The sequence below is a fragment of the Myodes glareolus genome, chromosome 8 (assembly GCF_982192425.1).
Source record: "Myodes glareolus chromosome 8, mMyoGla1.1, whole genome shotgun sequence".
Classification (NCBI taxonomy): Eukaryota; Metazoa; Chordata; class Mammalia; order Rodentia; family Cricetidae; genus Myodes; species Myodes glareolus.
This window is the reverse complement of record NC_142033.1, coordinates 92,985,020-93,003,169: the sequence shown is the minus strand read 5'-3', so window position 1 is coordinate 93,003,169 and position 18,150 is coordinate 92,985,020. Positions and strand designations below refer to the sequence as shown.

Here is an 18,150-nt window from a genome sequence, read left to right as displayed (position 1 = left end):
CACCCCACATACCCCACCCAAGGTGCAAGTATGTTCGAGTCCTGCCCCAGCTGGTGGACAAGCCATACTGAGAATAGCAGCTTTCAAAGGACCACATGTCCATGCTGGAAGCTCCAGTGCCGGCCCCCAGAGGATCTATGCTGTGGGGGTTTCTTTAAACTATCGAAAAATATTACAGTAATGGCTCTCTCTGTCACTCTTTCCCCACCCTACCCCTCACCACCACCTCAGGCGTCTGAGATAGTCAATCTTACCAAAAATGTGGGTGCATTGTGAAGTAAAAAAGAGGGGGGCAGGTGGGAAACCTTGTGTTCTCATCCTGGTTCCCAGGCTCCATATTAGCAGGCCCAGCCTTACCGGTAGCCACATTGTAATGTGTATCAGAAAGGAGGGGACGCGGGGCTGGATGGAACCTTCATCCACAACCTTCTGAATGAGCCACAGGTCCCCAGTCCTGACCAATTCTCTTTGACACCAATGTTACTCTACATGAGCAGAGTTGAGTGAGTGCTGGCATGGGATGTGACAGGGTAAATCAGAATTAGATTAAAGACAAAAGTTTAGAGACTGATGCTACATTGCAGGGCAAATGGAACTTGAAGGCCAAATTTCTTTTAACTGCCTTGGTGTCATTTTCCCGATGAGAGCCTTTGCCTACCATGCCCCTGCTGGCCATTCACACAGGAGACTGAAATATATACGGGACTTGGGATAGTCCTCTTTAAATACAATACCTATACGCTTAATATATAGCGATTAACTTGTGGTCAGGAGCCTACAGGCAGCAGGCTGCCCCAAGCAGATAGCAAGGGAGGAGGGCCCAGAGCTGGGACCAGCACAAAAGACAGGTCCAACGACAATGCCTGCTGTCAGCAGTTGAATTATTTTTATACTGGAATTTTTATCTCTATTGTACAAACAAGTACGTGTCTGTGCTGACTTGTTAAGCAATCCACTTGTATGTAGAATAAGGCGGGCTTTTTTTTTTTTTCCTGCTTGCTACCAGTCACACAGCTCCGAGATCAGAAGAAATACATGGTCTTTGAAGCTGCTCAAATGTTTTAGTTAAAAGGACAGCAGTTGTTTTCAAAGATCCAAGAGTATCTTTATCAGAATTAAATTTTTCCTTATTGATTTTTTCCCCTTAACATAACAAAAACATAACATGAGAAGGTTACGATTTATTATTAAAAATGTTCAGCCTTAAAATCATTCTTCGATAGTTCGTGCTCACTTTTAAATGTAAAAGAATAATTTTTTTTTTAAAAAAAAAATCTTAAGGTGGGATGAAGTAGGAGAAACTCCTGAGATTGGAATTTTAACACTGGTTAATGCAGTATTTTAACTGTAAACACAAAGGAGTTTTGGCTGGGGCAGGAGTTAAAATAGGCGGGAAAATGGTTCATTATGGTTGGCCCCTTAAATGTAAGCAGGCCATGAAATCATGATATTCCTAGAGTCAGGATGTGGGGAGGCTGCCTTCTTTTGTCCAGTGAGATGTCCTGTCTGTGGAACATAAAAAGTCAGATTCAGCCAGCCAAGCACTGTGCTCCCCCCCCAGGTAAGAATCTTATTTCTCGAAAAAAAAAAATCAGCAGATGCGATTTTTTTTTCTTCAGCATTCTTCAATGCATCATTACACATCAAGAAAATGAACGACTAAGGAATGTAAAATTCAGTGCCCTGTGCTTAGTGGGCGGGGTCCCTGTGAGTTTTAGAAAGTTCAGGAAGAAAACGGAAGAAGGGGTGGGGTCAGCAGCACCTGTGGCTGTTGTGAAAGCCTCCTCTGCTCTCTCAGACAGTCCGTGCCTGATTTTCATGGGAGCTCTCAATTGGTGGATTTACCTCTATCTAAAAGCATGATCAAATTGTAGATGTAATTGTTCTTCAACAATGTTAACGACAGTAAGAACACAAACAAAAACTCATTGTGAGTGGCCAGAAGTCCCCAGGTATCCCCTTCGTCAACATACCTGCTCCAGGGCCCCACTGGGAATTGCCTGGCGGAGACCGATTTGGTTCTGAACAACACGCTGCCAACCCTGTCCAGAAAATGGTGTGCAAGGTGCCTTTCTCACCTCTTTTACACAAGTCTCCACCCGATCATCTCACCTCTAGGTGAGTATAATGTGTTGTTTAGCACTCTAAGAACTTGGTACTTTGTCTATCTAGGTGGATCAAGAAGGAGGAAGGAGGGAGGACCAGGGGAGGCCATGGAAGGCCCAGCCTACCTCTGGTGCGTGTCAGCTGCACACAGCCCAGCACCTTAGAGGAACAACCTGTTCAAGTAACCCTTCAGCAGTGTTGCATCAGACTGCTGGGTCTCTGGGGCGACTCAGAGATGAGCCACCTCGGCTCCCTGTCGACAAACTTCGAATTCGCCAGTTCTGCCCGTTTATTTTTCCAAGTGTTTTGTTTCAGGAAACGTGTGTATTTTTCTTTGTATGTTTGGTGGATTTACCACAACTGGTTCTGACAGCTGTTGATTCTGTTAAACGAACACATTATAAAAATTCTCTATAAAACCTCAAGCAATAGCAGACTCAAAAATATAATGAAAAAAATATTTTAATGGAGCTCCAATTGAGAGAAGGTTTTCAAAGAGAAGTATAAATAAAGGTGCAGAGTCCTGAAATTGGCAGTGTGGGGGTGGGGGCGCACACGTGTGTGTGTGTGTGTGTGTGTGTGTGTGTGTGTGTGTGTGTGTTTAATGGGGGGAAAGGGTGTTGCAAATCACCACAAATATTTACACTGTAATCCCTTTGTTCAAATCACATACTTTTAACAGTAAAAGCTGGAACTGTGGCTATTTAAAATGTTAAATATTCAAACGCCTGTAATTAACCATATGAAACAAATTACGTCGCATTTCTCCATACCAGCACATGCAAAAAAAAAAAAAAATCAAACCAACTAACTGGCTAACTGGTGGCGGACTGGGGGGTGGTCAAGTTGGGGAGACAACTCTGAGAGGAGGAGGGGATGATGTTTCCATTTTGCTACAGATCAAAAGAGAACAGGATGGGAACTGTGGCATTGAGAGCATTCTTCCATTGCTGTCGCTCACACTGGGCTATCTAAGTTTATACAATCCCCCAGACTAGCTGCATATTAAGCTTGCTGTGTACAGCTTTATTATGGTGCAGTGGTGGAAGAAGCATTAATATTCCGACTCCACATCTGACAGGGCATTTACATGCGCCCATCTGAGCGGCACCTGAGAGCCCCTCCAAGGTGCAGTAACTGTGCGCCTATTGTAAAGGCAAATGAAGCTCACCTATTCCCTGCTGGGATCAGAAGTGACCTCGCCACCCCCCATGCCTCAAATCCTTCCCTTGCCAACCTAACTCAATGCCATCGCAGAATGACGAATGAGCTCAGAAATAGACCCCAAGTTACTAACCCTGCTAAGAACAGCAAAATCCTTTGCTGAAATGTTTTAAAATGCATAGGGAGTGTGCAGCTGGCCAGTAAAAAGCAGGGAGACGGATTCCAGTGAACCTAATATGGAATACGTCACATTCTAAAACTGATTAGAAATACAGTCTGATGTTTACTGGCTTCAAATTGAGCTTGGCATCAAGCATACTGGCTTTAATAATGCTGGCATTTTAGTATTGTTATTATTTTAAATTTGCCTTTGGTCTCAGAGAACACATGTGGAGAGCTAAAGAATTCTTATTCGTCAGGTTGCGTTTCCTGGAAATTAAGTTTGTGACAGAAAATGACTCCAGTAGCAATAATATGGTTCGTGCTCAAATTAATTAGGTCATTGTTGTAAAAACTACATGGCAAATTACAAAGGTAAATTTACAGATATTGGCCAGGGCTCCATACCCTGGCAGTAAAAGGGAAAAGCAGTTTAATAGTGCTGATTTACCTGGGCCGCAAAAGGAACACAGCAGAGGTACAATGGTCAATTTTCTATTTGTATTATACAAATAAAAATACTGGTCATTCTCCATTAAATTATATAGTCTGCACATATTTTATAAACTTTACTATGTCCTCCAAATTGACACATAAAATAAAAGCCTGTTTGATTTGAAATATTAAAAATGGACCCTACGTTTAAAAATACATTTTGTCTTTGAAGTAGCACCACTGCTGACATAGCCATGACCCAAATGAAATCTGAACCTGCAGAAAGGCACTAAAGATCCTTGGTGATTCAATCTCACGCTAAACTGTGGCAAGGTGCCAGCCTGGGTCCAGCTTGGTGCTATGTGTTTTTTACTGAACGATGCTACTACTACTACATGCAAATGCAGGCAGGGGCTTGAAGTGAAGTCTGTCTCAAACGGTTGCTTTGTGTGATAAAGGACGCAAACAGACCAACCCAGGTAGGGCAGTACGCCACCCAGGGGCATCTTCTGGGGCCTTCCTTCTCTCTTCAACCTCATATTTTTCCCCCATGGAAAGCCAAACTTGCCTCCTCAGTGACAGTCGTCCAAAACCACATTTGTCTCTTCCTTTATTAAGTACCACCAATAAGACATCATGAAAATCGAAAATCTGTATCCCGAGTTTGTTATATGCTCCCAAATCTATCTCTCCCTTATTGGCCAAATACAGAAGCTACCGTGTGAAATTAATGACTTCCCAGGACTCCAAAATGGGCCATTAATATGCATCCAACTGGCCTCTTCTCTGAACTGAAGGTGTCCGTCCTGACCCAGCCTGGCCTTTTCCTATGCCCAGTTGTATTTCCCAACCCATGGACAGCCCCACAATTAAATGCCACATTCCCTGGGAGGAAGGTGTGCAGAACATACTTCCGATCCCTTAAGAGGCGAGTGCACAACCTGCCCCCACAATAAGGATGGGTTGATTCGAGAAATTACAGCACTTGGGGTTTTTTGTCGGTTTGTTTTAGTTTTCACAGGATAAACACAGAGCATGGGAGGGGAACTTGGTCCCCCTCTGCTTCTTTTCTTGAAGTGAATACATATTTGTGTTTCCAATAAAAGGCCATTTTTACATTAACTGTCTGTAACAGCAGGAGACAGCAGAACGAACACAATCTCCACATCACACACAGGATGCTTCTCCATATCACGTGAACCTATTCTCAAAACTATTATTCCTGAAAGACGCCCTTGGAAGACGCACGGTGCCTCTTTTCTGTGCCACCCAGAGGGTAACATCAGAGGAACTTTGAGATCTTTGGGGTCTTCTACGCTTTAGATTTTGTTTTTCCTTTTTTTTTTTTTTTTGGTGCTCCAAAGTAAATTTAGCAGCCATGCGGGCCACTGTGTTTAATTAAGCTTTCAAAAGTCCTCTGACAATGCCAACCATTGTAGGACACTTCTGTGGCTCAATCGCGCAATCACTGTGACAGTTCTATTTACAATGTGTCTTAGAGTTCCTCTGACATTGTACTTTGACAAAACATCCAAGCTGCCAGTCCACAACCTTTCCCTGCCTTATTTACAAATACAGCTTGTGTACAGTACTCCCAGCCCCACGAACATCAGTCTGTGGGTAGTGGCCTCACAAACACGGCCTCCCTATGAAAATGCTAGGTATTTGTTAGAAAACAACCGCCTCTGCTCTACGGACTCTGAAGGTAAATAAAACATTTGCCAGTACATTTGTTTCTTTGAATGGGGTGGTGTTTTCCGGTTTTTGCTGCCACACTGAAAGTTGACTTCAGAGATCAGTATTTTTTTTTATTCAGAACCATACAAATAAAGAGAAATAAAAAATAAGTAGTCATAGTAAAACGCTGTCATTTATAGTCTCGTTTACAATTAATACACAAACACATCCTCCAGTTCAATCTAGCCTAGGAAAAGAATATTGATAATGGGTACAAAGAGAAGGGGGAGTTAGCTCTGTAAATTCGGAAAAGCAGGATGGTGTCGCTTGGTTTACCTGTAAGTAACATGCTAATACAGTTGCTTTTAATATTTCCCTGCTCATTAGAGAATCTGTCTTGCATATCATTAGCCAGATCAGTTGCTCTGTCTAGGCGAATGGTTCCAAGCACCCCAGTGAAAATGTCTGTATTCTAGATGCTAGGGGAAAAAAAAAAAAAAAACAATGTTCCATCAGGAGCAGCAGGCTGCCCTGCATCTTAGCAGATTTCTGCTCTCCCATTCGGTCTAAAAGCTAACTTTATGATAGGCTAATCCTAATTTAAAGATTCCCGGGTGCAATGAGCCAAAACTTCAAGACCGACACTGTGAGATAATGTTGGGCCCTTTTCTGTGAAATCTTCAATGAATATTTTACTCATCATAAAATAAAAGACTGAAAAAAAATATACAGAAAGCTCCATCAGTCCAAGGCTGCTCCTATCTGTCAATGGGCTTTTGACATGCATATCGATGAACTGGACCACACAATATAAGCTGATAATAGCCAGTTAAGTGAAGACTGTCCCAGTAGTCTCTGTGGATAATAACCACATAAGGCTCTGAACAGCTAAACAAAATTGGAAATGCAGCTTGGTCGTTGTCTATGGAACTAGGTAACATACATGCATGGTACATGAGAACACAATTCCATCTAGTCATCAGGCAAAAACATTCTGAAAGAAACAAAATCAATCAAACAAACACACACATCAGTTAATTCTGGGAGCCCTGAGCACAGCCCACATGCAATGCTGCTTTACTGCTGCCCTTCAGAATTCTACCTTACCCTGTTTCAAAGCCCTCAAATTCTATGCTTTACTTAGGGAGATTTCATTCCTGCTCCCTGCCTGTAAAATGGCACAGAGCACACACTGAACTCCAATCTGACTTATATCACTTCATAAAGTCTCTCCTACCCAACATGCTTAAATGACTGTCTTTCATGTAGCTGCCAAGCATATTCTTATAGACATTCATCAGTGTACTTCTTCCCCAACAGAGACCCCTGCTTCTCTCCTATGACACAGTTCAGACGTCTACTGAATGGTTACTGTTGGGAAGCCTGGTAGACTTGGTATGGAGGAACCAGTGGGGAGTACAAGTCACCTTTCCAGAACCTCGCTTCGGGGGTACCTGAGGTTCAGAGCATCAGAATTTATGTGCCATGGTAGAACGTTCATTTCGCTATAGGAAACCCTTAATTCGTTGCTGTGGATTACGAGAAGTCATGATTCCAGCTCCTGACATCTTACTTGGAGATGTGACCAAGCTATTTATGTTCAGTCAGTACCAGGGTAAAAATAGGTGGGGAGGCACAATGAAAGGAATCAAGATGTTGCAATTATTCCTGCGTGAAAGGTTTCCCTCACCTGAATGGCATGTGCATACTCAATGAGTATCTGAGAGAGCTTCCCATTTCAGAGAAACAATGTACCATCACCCCTAGAAATAGATTTCAAATTTGCAGCTTTTCTCTTTTTCCTTTTTTTTTTTTCTTTTGGCTTCTTTAGACTCTGCTATCACACTAGTTTTTGAGATATCACAGGATCATCATGGCAACCAGCGGGTTAAGGGCTATTTCTTTCCTGGTGCATCCAGGTAGCACAAGTAAAAAGCCCTAACTATATATACGGCTCTCCTCAGCCTTCAGATCTGGCTTCGAAATACAGAGGCCCTGGTTTTCAAACTGGCTAACCTGCAACCAAGAAACCTATTTAAGCCTTCAGGAATACGTGTGGTTTTAATTCCTGCCTGACAGACACTGTGTTTTGTCTTTTAAACGAGCAGCTCGATATGTAAATACGATGTTACATCACACAAGCCTTACTCCATATTTGGTGATTTAGCAAGGCTTTGGATCTCCAAAGACGACAAATCCCCTTCCGCCTGCTCTTGCTTCATTAATCATGCCTTACACTTCTGTGCATTTTCCTTCCAGTCACAAGCCAGCACATGGAAACGGTCATTGCTACATCCTACGGGAGTGGGGGATAAAAATCTTAACCTTCGTGTCTCGGAAGCCCAATGTGGTGGTGTCTAGGAAAACACTCTACACAGGCAGCTTTTCTGGCAGCAGAGTCCTTACTTCACTAAAAGGAAAATACCTGAGTATTACTGCAGAAAGCATTAAAAAGAAAAAGAAGAAGAAAGAAAGAATAAAGATTAAAAAATGCCGCACTTGATCTTAATGATCATATTCCAGACTTGGGGGGGGGGGTCGCTGTAGAGGGGTGAGGGTGATATGCCATTTAATCCCCTCCGGATCACTGACCTATTATGGTTCAACTCTGTGGTCCAACCATTTCAGAGACAAGTTCCAAAAGCCCTGTGACTATCTACACTGCCTTTCCAAAAATGAGCAGGCCTGCTTTTGTAGAGTGGGGGCAATGCAAAAAGAGACTGTCTCCCAGATGTGGCAGGCAGGCCTGTCACCACAGAATCTGCTTTTGCTTTGTCTGACGTGCTAAAGCAAACAGTGTTTTAAGAGCCACTACCTAGTGTTGCTGTTTACCACTAGGGCAGGGAATTAAAGTCCCTCTGTTAGCTTTTAATTCCATTTCCCTGGAGCAGCTGAGAAACCCACACACCTAGCTACCTCCTTGGTAAAACAGAGAGAGAGAGAGAGAGAGAGAGAGAGAGAGAGAGAGAGCTATTGAATATGTGCATGCATTTTTTTTCAAGAAATTTTTTGCATTAGGCTAGAGAAGAAACAGTGGAGCCGGTACTGGACATTTGTAAGGATGACATGTGGTTGTGTAAACCACAAACAAAATCAAGATACATCTGTCAAAACCACATCAGAGACAAGAAAGAGCACTGAGAAGCATTTATCACTGAGCTGAGGAGGCAGGCTGCAGGGAGCAGCCATTCCTGTCAAACCAACCTTTTGAAATTTCCAACATGCCCTTAAACTTTTCGAGTAAGCATGTCTGTGCGCTTCAGCAACTGCCCTCTCTACTCTGGCCTGGCCAGTCGAAAATGGCATCTTAAAGTCAAGGTCACCGTGTCATCCCACCACGGGGCTGTGTTTAATTACAGCCCCATACAGGCTGACAGCCAGTATGGATCCAAGGCTAGCCCTGGAACTCAGTTAACTCCTTCCAAACCTTCAGACAAGCCATGGGCTCAACCACAATACCTATATGGCTACCTTGCATTTTATATACATCACCAGGCCAGAAGTGGACACTGGAAACTGAGGCAGGAGTAGTAAGGTCCAACACATTAAAATAAAAGGGCAAGCAAGGGGCAAAAGAGAGATCTGGTACTGTCAGCACCAGGCAGAGGATGTCAAGTGTGTGACACGTTCCCACCTACATCTGACTCAGTAAGGTGCGGAAAACATTATTTCCAGCAGTCTGGATGGAAGCAACAGGAAAGATGGTTTTAACAAGACTTCCATGGACAGTCACATGGAGAAATTCAGACAGCACTTGAGCATGCCTTCCTGCTCCTACAACACCTCTGCAAACGAAAAAGCAAGCATGCAAACAGCTTTTCTCCTTGCTTCTCAATTACCTGCTATGTGTTCCTGTTTGGGGCAAATTCCTCTAGATGACGTTGATAGACAATCGTCATCCTCTGGTGTGACCTGGATGCCAACCTCCACAGGATTGGATGCCTTTTTCATCTCAAGTGGTGAAGGGGAAGGTGGCTTATCCACAGCTTTTTCTAAGCAGAGGCTGCCATTGCATTGTTTCCGTTTGTGCTCGATAAAAATAAGAATGTCCCCCAATGGGAAGTTCATCTGGCACTGCCCACAGGTGAGGAGGTCATGGTCCCCTTCTGGAGCTCCCAACGGGCCGTGGTCTGGTTCATCATCTGTAAGAATGGCTTCAAGAGGTTCGGCTGTAGTTGAAGAAAGAAAAGCACAATTCTTAGAGAGCCAGTGTGGAGAGGAAAGGGAGGAAATACATGCTCAACCCCACCCCCACCTCACCACCCTAAGACAGGAATGCGCAGCAATCTCCTTCTAACACCCCTCAAAAAGTGTGATAGGCAACATGTGATGTGGAAGGTATCAATAGCCAAGTTAATTGATCAATGAGAGTGGCCATCATGGTCTAAATGAAATCCCTCTGACTTGAATAACTCCAGAGAACACACACACTGTAAATTTTTCGAGAAGAATGTGACTTAATAGTTAACACAATATAAGGAGAACTTAACTAACAATTGCATTTAAAACGTGAACTGAAACCAAATTTGCTTCCCCTCCGTACAGTAAGTTAACTCTTAGGCCCAAGACTGGAAGAGGTGAATGAGCCCACACACCCTTTGTGAATGTGTGCACTAACTGTGCACGCGTGGTCTCACAGCAGAGAAGGCTGCTGTGCCACACAGGAGTGTGTCACACTCACACTGCAGCCCTAAGGAAGTGACTTCATCCACCAAACTAGTCATCACAAGGCAGTGAGTCTCACACCGCCAAAATCTTTCTGTCCTCATTCTCAGCTACTCCATGAAATCAAAGGAATATCAGATTCCCTGGCACTTCTCAAACACATTCACTAAATGAGACAGTCTTGAGTACTTAAGAAAATAAGCCAATTAGTCGGGTTTTTTTTCCCCAATCCGAAGAATGTCTGAAATATTCTAAACATGTTGGTACTTGGTGCCATCCATGACATAAAACTCAGAGTGGACTCCCAAGCTCACACATCAGAAGGCTGGGCATCCTTTCCTCTGAGCTAAGGTGCTTCACCTAATGTAGTCAAAGTTGACTAATTTTCTGAACAGGCTCCAAATGCTTCATTACGGGATATTTCTGCACACACAATCACCAGCCAGTGTTATAACAAGGTAGATAGATATACGTGGCTTTCTTTCCTGTCTGCCTTTTTTAAAAAAAAAAAAAAAAAAAAAACTTTACAACTCCAGCATCTATTTGAGCAACTTCTATCATTTTTTTTTAACCTTGCAAGTGGAAAAAGGGGAGCTGGGAAATCTTGCTTATACCATCTTAAAATACTAAAATGTAAAAAAAAAAAATCACAAATTACAAAACACGTCCAAGATGCTGCCAGTTAATAAAGCAAAGCAGACAACGTACAAGTCTTAAACAGTTAATCAGTCTGACCTTCTTTAGCAAGCTGCCAATTTCACATTTAATGAACTTAAAGCCACAGAGAATCAAAAAATAGATTTTAATTTGAGTGTAGAATATTGGAACAGATTTTGATAAAGTGCAAAAATCCAGTGAACTCAGGTTAAATTTATTTCAACCCTACCCAGGCTAGATACTGAGGGGGCAGATCTGGAGTAACTCCCAGATGTGCTGGGTGAAATAATATTGCGGGAGTCCTGCCGAAGCTGCACCTGTCTCAAGTAGGACATGTCATCATTGCTCGCCTTCGGTGCGCCTCCTAATTTAACATAAGGTCATCACGAGAATATGAAGGTTATCTCCCTACGAATGAAGACGGCAAAGCAAGCACTTAAATGTTTCTTTGCCCAACATCCTGATCAAAAGACAAATACAAAACGTGCAAGTATGCTTTCCAGATACAGGAGGCAAAGGGAGCTGCTCTGCATGGCGTCCTCAGTCGTTTCTCTCCCAATTGCTTTCATTTTGACCAAGTCAGGAGGGGGAAGTCCTGACCCGTGAACTCTGCTGCTTGAATTAAGTATTTTAAATGAGCACAGGCAACTGTGGCCCTTTTCCCTGTCGTTGTTTAGCTGCAAGTTCTGGGGTTGAGAGACTGGAAGACTCAGGGGGGAAAAATTGTTCTACTAAAGGTAAAACATTTTTGCAAATCCTATCATCAGGATTCACTTGGGGCTTTGTTGTTGTTGTTATTTTTATTCCGGGGGCCTGAAGGACTTCAGAATCTAGGAACAGTATTAGGAGCAGAGGGGACAGTCTCTTAGATCTCAAACAGTTAAAGGTAATTCGGGACAAAACAGACTCGGTTAAAGTCTTCTAAACGTAGTGACTGAACTGATTTACAATCAAAACCAGGAAATGAAGTGGTAATTCACAGGTTGCTGATTACACCTCCACATCTCACCTAATTAATTTTATAGGAGGCAAAGTTCTTGAAAATAACAAGATGATCAAATGTACAGATATAAAACCTGTAACCTCCACATTTTCTATGCTCTTAACGTAAATTATTGCTAATTAACAAGAATTATATCCTAATGTATGAAATACATTTAACATCGGTTTCCCTGAAAAACATTTGGCTAGCAATGTTCAGACAAATATCAAAACATGTTTTTATTATTGCTGCTGCATTTTAAAAAAAATCGGACCAAATGGGGCACAAAGAAAATATGAAAATACAATTCTCTTACTGCAGCCTACTGATTTGCATTGACATCCTCTCTCAGTGGCAATCAACATTTCCTTTCTGGGCATCAGATAATTTCTCTGTATTTTAATGCAAATTCCTCATTCCCTAAAAACATTCCTAACCTCAGCCATTTTACCCCCTCCCTTCAATTCAACTCTGTCCTAATTCTCTTCCACAATACCACCCTTTCTAAGCTCGGGCCTAACTCGGTACAAAGCGGGGAGTCCTCGATTGAAGTGGAAGGGAGTGGAGAAATAATCACAATAATTAGCCGCGAATTCTCTCTACAAGGGGAGGAAGACAAAATGAAATGCTTCTGCTTTCTACAAGATAGACTGGACGGGTCTCAGTCTCCCAGCGACAGCAGATCGAGATATATTTATATATTTGTGTTTATTTCTCTCCTCCTTCCCCCAGCCCCGTTGCAAACATTAAAAGAAGGGGTCAAAATCCTTATAAGAAATGTTGAGAGAAGGCTAGGAAATCAGGACTGCTGGGGAAGGGGGAGGGGGAAATGGGAGCTGTGTCTTCAAGTTTGCTTTCCAAGTGGCTTTTCTTAACACGATAAAGCAAACCGAGGCTGAAAAATTAGAGAGGCAAAGGAAAGAAACAAAAGCAAAGGCAAGGGCTACAGGCTGGGGGCCGGGGCCCTGCGGGAGTAGGCCGCTTAGAAAGTGAAGTTGGGCGCCCGGGTTCCCCGGCACAAAGCGAGCAGCCTCCTTCCTGGCTGCAGGCTCAGGCCGCGCGCACAGCGAACACGTGCAGCAGCGACCCGCAGTCCCAGCTTGGAGACGACGGGTGGCCCGGGGACTCGGCTGCTGCCTCCACGCCCATTCAGCCGAGCTACCGCCGAGCGCCGGCTCCCTGAACCCACTAGTTGGTGAAAAGGAAGTAAGGTTTGGAAAACTGAGCTGGAAAACCTGATCAAGTCTTGGTTTCATAGCGCACACCCCGAGTGCGGGTTCTGAAATTCATTCTGTGTGCACAGGCTAACACTTTTACTTTGAAAGATCTGTGCAAATGTGTTTCGCCCGTAATTCCGGGCACCGTGTGCGCGCCAGGCGGCGACCGCGGTTATTCATTATTAATGACGCTGCTAGCCCGCATCATTATGATGATAACTATTACTATTGTTGTGATTTCAGGCTTCCAGGCGAGAGCTGCAGGAGGCGGGGAGGGGGAGCGTCGGGTTGCCAAGCCGTCCGGTAAGCCTGCGGTGGACGCCGAAACCTGCGCTCTGAGCCGGGCTGGGGGTGGAAAAAAGTGAACCTAGAGGCCAAGGGCAAACTTGCCATATCCCTGCTTTCAGTCAGACCTCTAAGCTCGAGAGCGCTCTCCCCTTTCCTCGAGACCAAAAATGCCTTCCCTAAAAGGACCCTGAAGTGTGGAGTTGCCGGGTCTCCTTGCACGTGGGGGTGTCGGCTGCGCGCCCCGGCGCTTCTCCACTGCCCTAGCCAAAAGCATTTTTTTAAGTCAAAATGAAGAACAAAGACCTAAAGGGTAATGGGGGGTGGAGAAAGGGAATTCTGCCTAACCGTTAGTTGCCCCCCACCCCCACTCTCCCAACGCTCGTCCCTCCCCCGCCGAGAAACGCCGGGCAGGGGGTGGGGGGGAGGCTCTGGTACAGGTTCAAGTTCGCGAAGCTTTTCTTGATCTTGTTCTGCCTCCTAGCGACCAAATGGCTCATTCAGTCCACGTAGCTTAGGACGGGGGGGGGGGGGGGGGGTGTCATAGGACCCGGTAGGTTCCTGCCCTCTGAGCACCCAGAAAATCAAAGAAGTGATCCCTGCACAGACCCCTTCAACTGGCCTCCTAGTCCAGTGTCCCTCCCCGGGACAGCAGAGATTAACCCTCCCAGTCTGCAGAGTCCCACAAGGGACCCAAGTGGGAGGAGAGTTAGTACTGAGCAGTTCGGACTGCGCCTCCCAGACTGTCCCTTGCGCCCCCATAGCATCCTTCCGAATGTCCCAAAGTCCCGGCTTTCCCGAGTCCTGCGAACACTGCCCTTCCTTCCCGCCGGTACCTGGCCGGGCTGTAACTTCACACCGTCGCGCGCCGTGTCTGCTCTGTATCCGGCGCGGCCGGTGGGAGTGGGGGCGGGGGAGAGCGGCGAGGGAGAGATGCGCGGGGGTGGGGAGAGGGAGGGCCCCGCAACGTGCCAGGGCGGGGGAGCTTCCGAAGTGTGTGACAAGTTCCCGGGCCCAGAGGGGGGAAAAAAGCAATTCCTAATGAGCACCCCTCCCTCAACAAATGCAGAAGAGAACATGGGAGAGGGGGGGTCCTTCAAGCTTTGGTCAAAAATTAAGTCATAAATGAAAGGAGGATTTGGGCGGGGGGCGCTCCACGCCTTTCCTTACAGGACTCAAACTTTCCTAAGTGCCCACCACCCGCTTCTGTAAGCACACCTTCAGGTGGAGATAATCACCACCGCCGCTAGCACTCTTACATAAGCTCACAGAAACCCCGGAGCAAGACAGGCCCAGGGTATAGGGCAAGAATCCAAAGGTGGGTCTCGGCTGAATAGGGGACCCTGCACCCCCAAAATGCAAACTCAACATATTTATTTCCTGCCCCGCCCCCCTTCTCAACCTAGCCAGGCAACTGCTTTGGTCCAAAAGACTACTGGCTAGATTGGGGAGGGGGGGGGCAGAGAAAGCACGTGGTAACCTCCCGACTGTCTAGAGTTAAGAACAAGAGGAATCTAAGAGTACCCCGGGTGGAGTGGAGGGGGACTATCAGAACTCGCCTTTACAGTTGCTTGGCAAAATAAAAATGTTTTGCAAAACCGAGTTTCACCCAGCAGCTTTCGCTGTCTGGGAGGTCGGAGTGAGAGCTGGGCATTGTGTTAGGGGCGGACCGGAGCGCAGGCCGGGCTGGCGGAGTCGCAGCGTGGCCTGCCGCGGTGCCTGGCGGGTGGGCGGCGAGCGCCGGGTGGGCGATCCCGACTCCAGACTGGGGCGCGGCGAGGTCGGGCGAGGCCCAGCCGCTGCGGCCGCCTGCTCCGGGGCTGCCGCGGCGCGCTCGGTCCTCTGTCTGTTTGTTGGCAGGAGGCTCCCGCACACGCGGTGCTTGTAAACATTCAGACACGAGATTTTTCCCAATCAAAATCCACTTCCACTTTTTTTGAAAATCTTCCAAAAAATAGTAAGAGGAGGGAGTTCCTCGCTCCCTCTCCACGCCGCCGGCGCTCTAAGTTTGCAACTTGATGGGGTCTTGGGGAAGGGGTATTAGGGATATTTTTTTCTATTTTTTTCTTTTATTTTTTTCTCTATTAAAGATTGTGGAATTTCTGAAGAGGTGGGGGTGTGTGGACGAATCCCAGGAAAGCGATGAAAAATACGACTGGCGGAACATTTGGTTTCTTTTGGGGGGCAAGAATTGTACATTCTTTTGCGTTACTTAATTTTTTTTTTAACGCGTCTTCGCCTCGCCTCCTCCAGGGCTCAGCCAGGAGGGGCGGGCAACGGCAACCCGCCGGCGGCGGCTAGTGCGCCCTCCCTCCCTCTCCCTCGTGCCCCCGGCCGCCTCCTCACTCGGCCCTTGCTCCTGCCCTTCGGCGGCGGTGGCGGCGCAGGAGGGCAAGCGCGAGGAGCCCGCACAAAAGGCGGCGGGACAAACACCCACCTCCGGCCGGAACAAAAGACAGCAGCGCCGGGCGCGACTCCGGTCCTTCCCGGTCACCCGGCTCTCCCAGGCGCTGCAGCCCCTCTCTCCGGACTAGGCTGCCTGAGAAGCGCCGGGGGGCCCCCTTCTACAGTCCCACTTTCGTACAATTGTGGGGGTGACTACTTTCCTCCCACTGCACATTTGCCCGTGCACACATTGGTGTCCCAAGGCCAGTCTCACCTCTTTTCTCCCCAGGAATTGTTTTTTAGACTTGACGCCCTCCCTCCCCCCTCCATTTTCCTATAGTGAAGTGGAAGCAACCCCCCTTTCCTTCCAGCTCCCACCCCCAGGTTTGCATGTGAGTTGTTCGCATCCTTAGCATTGTTCATTATTTTTGCAAAACTGGGGTAGAAATCATTGCATTCCTTTTTGAAAGAAGAAATAAAGCGGCGGAGAGAAGGAAAGAGGAGGAGTCAATTTTTTATAAAATTTAAAGGTGCGTGCAGTCTCTAAAGTGCACACACGGTTCTCGTTCGAGAGGGGATGTGGGGCTTTTTCTCCTTTAATCTCTTTTTACCCCGACTAACGAAGGGTTTTCACCTGAATTTTTTTAATGCATGCACACACCCCTCTCAACCTCACTCTTACTTAGCGTCCTGCGCGCCCTCGTGATTAATAATTATTATTACTATTATTGGGTTACTTACGCGAGAATTCCCGTTTGCTTAAGTGCTGGGGTTTGCCTTGCTTGCGGCGAGACATGGTGGGCTGCGGGGCGGGCGGCGGCGGCGGCGGCGGCGTGCGGACGACGGCTCGGTTCACATCGGGAGAGCCGGGTTAGAAAGAAGGAGACTCCAGAGAAAATATCTTCATCAGTGCCTTTTGACATCCAAAATAAATTAGAAATAATACAAAGATGGCGCAGGGAAGATGAATTGTGGGAGAGCCGTCATGGCTTTTTTTTTTTAAGCAAAAAAAAAAAAGAGAGAGAGAGAGAGAGAGAGAGAGAGAGAGAAGAGAGAGAGAGGGAGAGAGAGAGAGAGATGAAAAAAATGGCAAAAGCCCCCCTGAGCTGCAAGTTCAAGTGCGGACGTGACGTCCCTGCGAACTTGAACGTCAGGAGTCTGGATGGACAGAGACACACAAAACATGGGCAGGGCGAGCAGGAGAGAAGGGGAGGAGGGAAGGGGAAGCTCACACCAATGGACACACATCAGGGGCTGGACATGAAAAAGAGACCAGGACAAGCCAATGGCCAGTGCGGGGCGGGGGAGGTGCGGGGCGGGGGGCTCCGCAGACGCCAGACGCGGCCCCTGGGGGAGGGGCGGGCGGAGGGGAGGGGGCTCTGGGGTGGCTGGCTCACCAGTGGCCGCAGCGAGCGCCGCGGCGGTGGCGTGGCCGGGAGAGAAGAAAGGGGCGGCGGGGTGGGAGGGAGGAGTGGGGGGGGGGAGCAAGACTTGCGCCCTGCTCCACTCCCCCCTCCACATACACACACTCAGCGACCCTAAAATAAAAAATTATTGGGGTGGGGGGAGCAAGAGTGCTCCAGGACGCTGCAACCCAGAGCCGGGGAGTCGCGGGCGGAGGGAAACCAGGTAGAGTGGGTCCCGGACACCCTCCTCCGTGCGCACACCCACTTCCCCTCCCCTCCAGCGGACGCCCAGCGCCGGAGTGCTAGCCCCGAGCCCGCGGCAGCGTTCGGGAAACTTTGCCTAAGGAAAGCTAGGAAAGAAAAAAAAATCACCCGAAGTTGAGAGCTGAGCCTCCAAGTTAGAGCTGGGCAGCGGGCGAGGGGAGGCGGGAGGGAGCACGCGGGAGAGCGAAATCTAGCCCAAGTTTGGAGGGTCGGCGGTCCGGAAGGCCAGCCCCGGGGCCAGAGGGAGCAGAAGCTGCCTGGAGAGAGGGGGTTGGGGCGAGGCCGGCGGCTCAGGCCTGGGCTCAAGGGCCAAGAGCGCGCCCCCAAGGCCAAGTCAGGGACTCGGGATCTGAGCTACCCAACTAGCGATCGGGTCTGAATGCCACACACAAGAACCCTGAGTCCCCGCTCCCAAGGGTCGCAAAAAGAGAGGCCGAGATACAAAGACAGAGAAGCCCGATTCCGGGTGCGTTCAGTCCCCAGAGGGGAGCACCCGAGGCCGGGGCTCGAGGCACCCAGGCGTCCACCTCTGAGCAGTCGCCGGTCCGAGGACAAAGCACGGGGAGCCCCAAGATCCCCGGTCTCTGGGAACCTGTTCCCGTCGCTGCGGGAGGTCCTCGAGCCTGATTCCAAGGAGGGACACACCCCCTCCCACACCGGGGCAAATGCAAAAGCACTGAGCAAAGGGAATGAAAACGTGTCTTACGGACAGAAAACAATTGTTCCTTAGCTGTTACTTGAGGAAAGA

General features: G+C 47.3%; 1 protein-coding gene and 1 long non-coding RNA gene across 10 annotated transcripts in view; one reads left to right on the top strand and one right to left on the bottom strand.

Moving 5' to 3' along the window:
• Bcl11a (BCL11 transcription factor A) overlaps positions 1 to 17,018 on the bottom strand; it is a 95,661-nt gene extending 78,643 nt beyond the window's left edge. For 3 of the 9 annotated variants that reach the window (XM_085692282.2, XM_085692283.2, XM_085692281.2), the window contains exons 1-2: positions 16,474 to 17,005; positions 9,381 to 9,710 (exon numbers count right to left, since the gene is read on the bottom strand). In XM_085692282.2, the coding sequence (XP_085548408.1) occupies positions 9,381 to 9,710; positions 16,474 to 16,528 (385 nt within the window). In that variant the 5' untranslated portion in view covers positions 16,529 to 17,005. Of the gene's footprint in view, positions 1 to 9,380; positions 9,711 to 14,183; positions 14,256 to 16,473 lie in introns of those variants that run through there. The other 6 variants (XM_085692285.2, XM_085692284.2, XM_085692286.2 and 3 more) reach the window with 5 other exon arrangements.
• On the top strand, positions 1,798 to 2,531 carry LOC146893960 (uncharacterized). Its single transcript, XR_015002846.2, has 2 exons — positions 1,798 to 2,065; positions 2,173 to 2,531. It is a non-coding gene; the product is annotated as an uncharacterized LOC146893960 (long non-coding RNA).
• Positions 17,019 to 18,150: the final 1,132 nt, after the last annotated feature.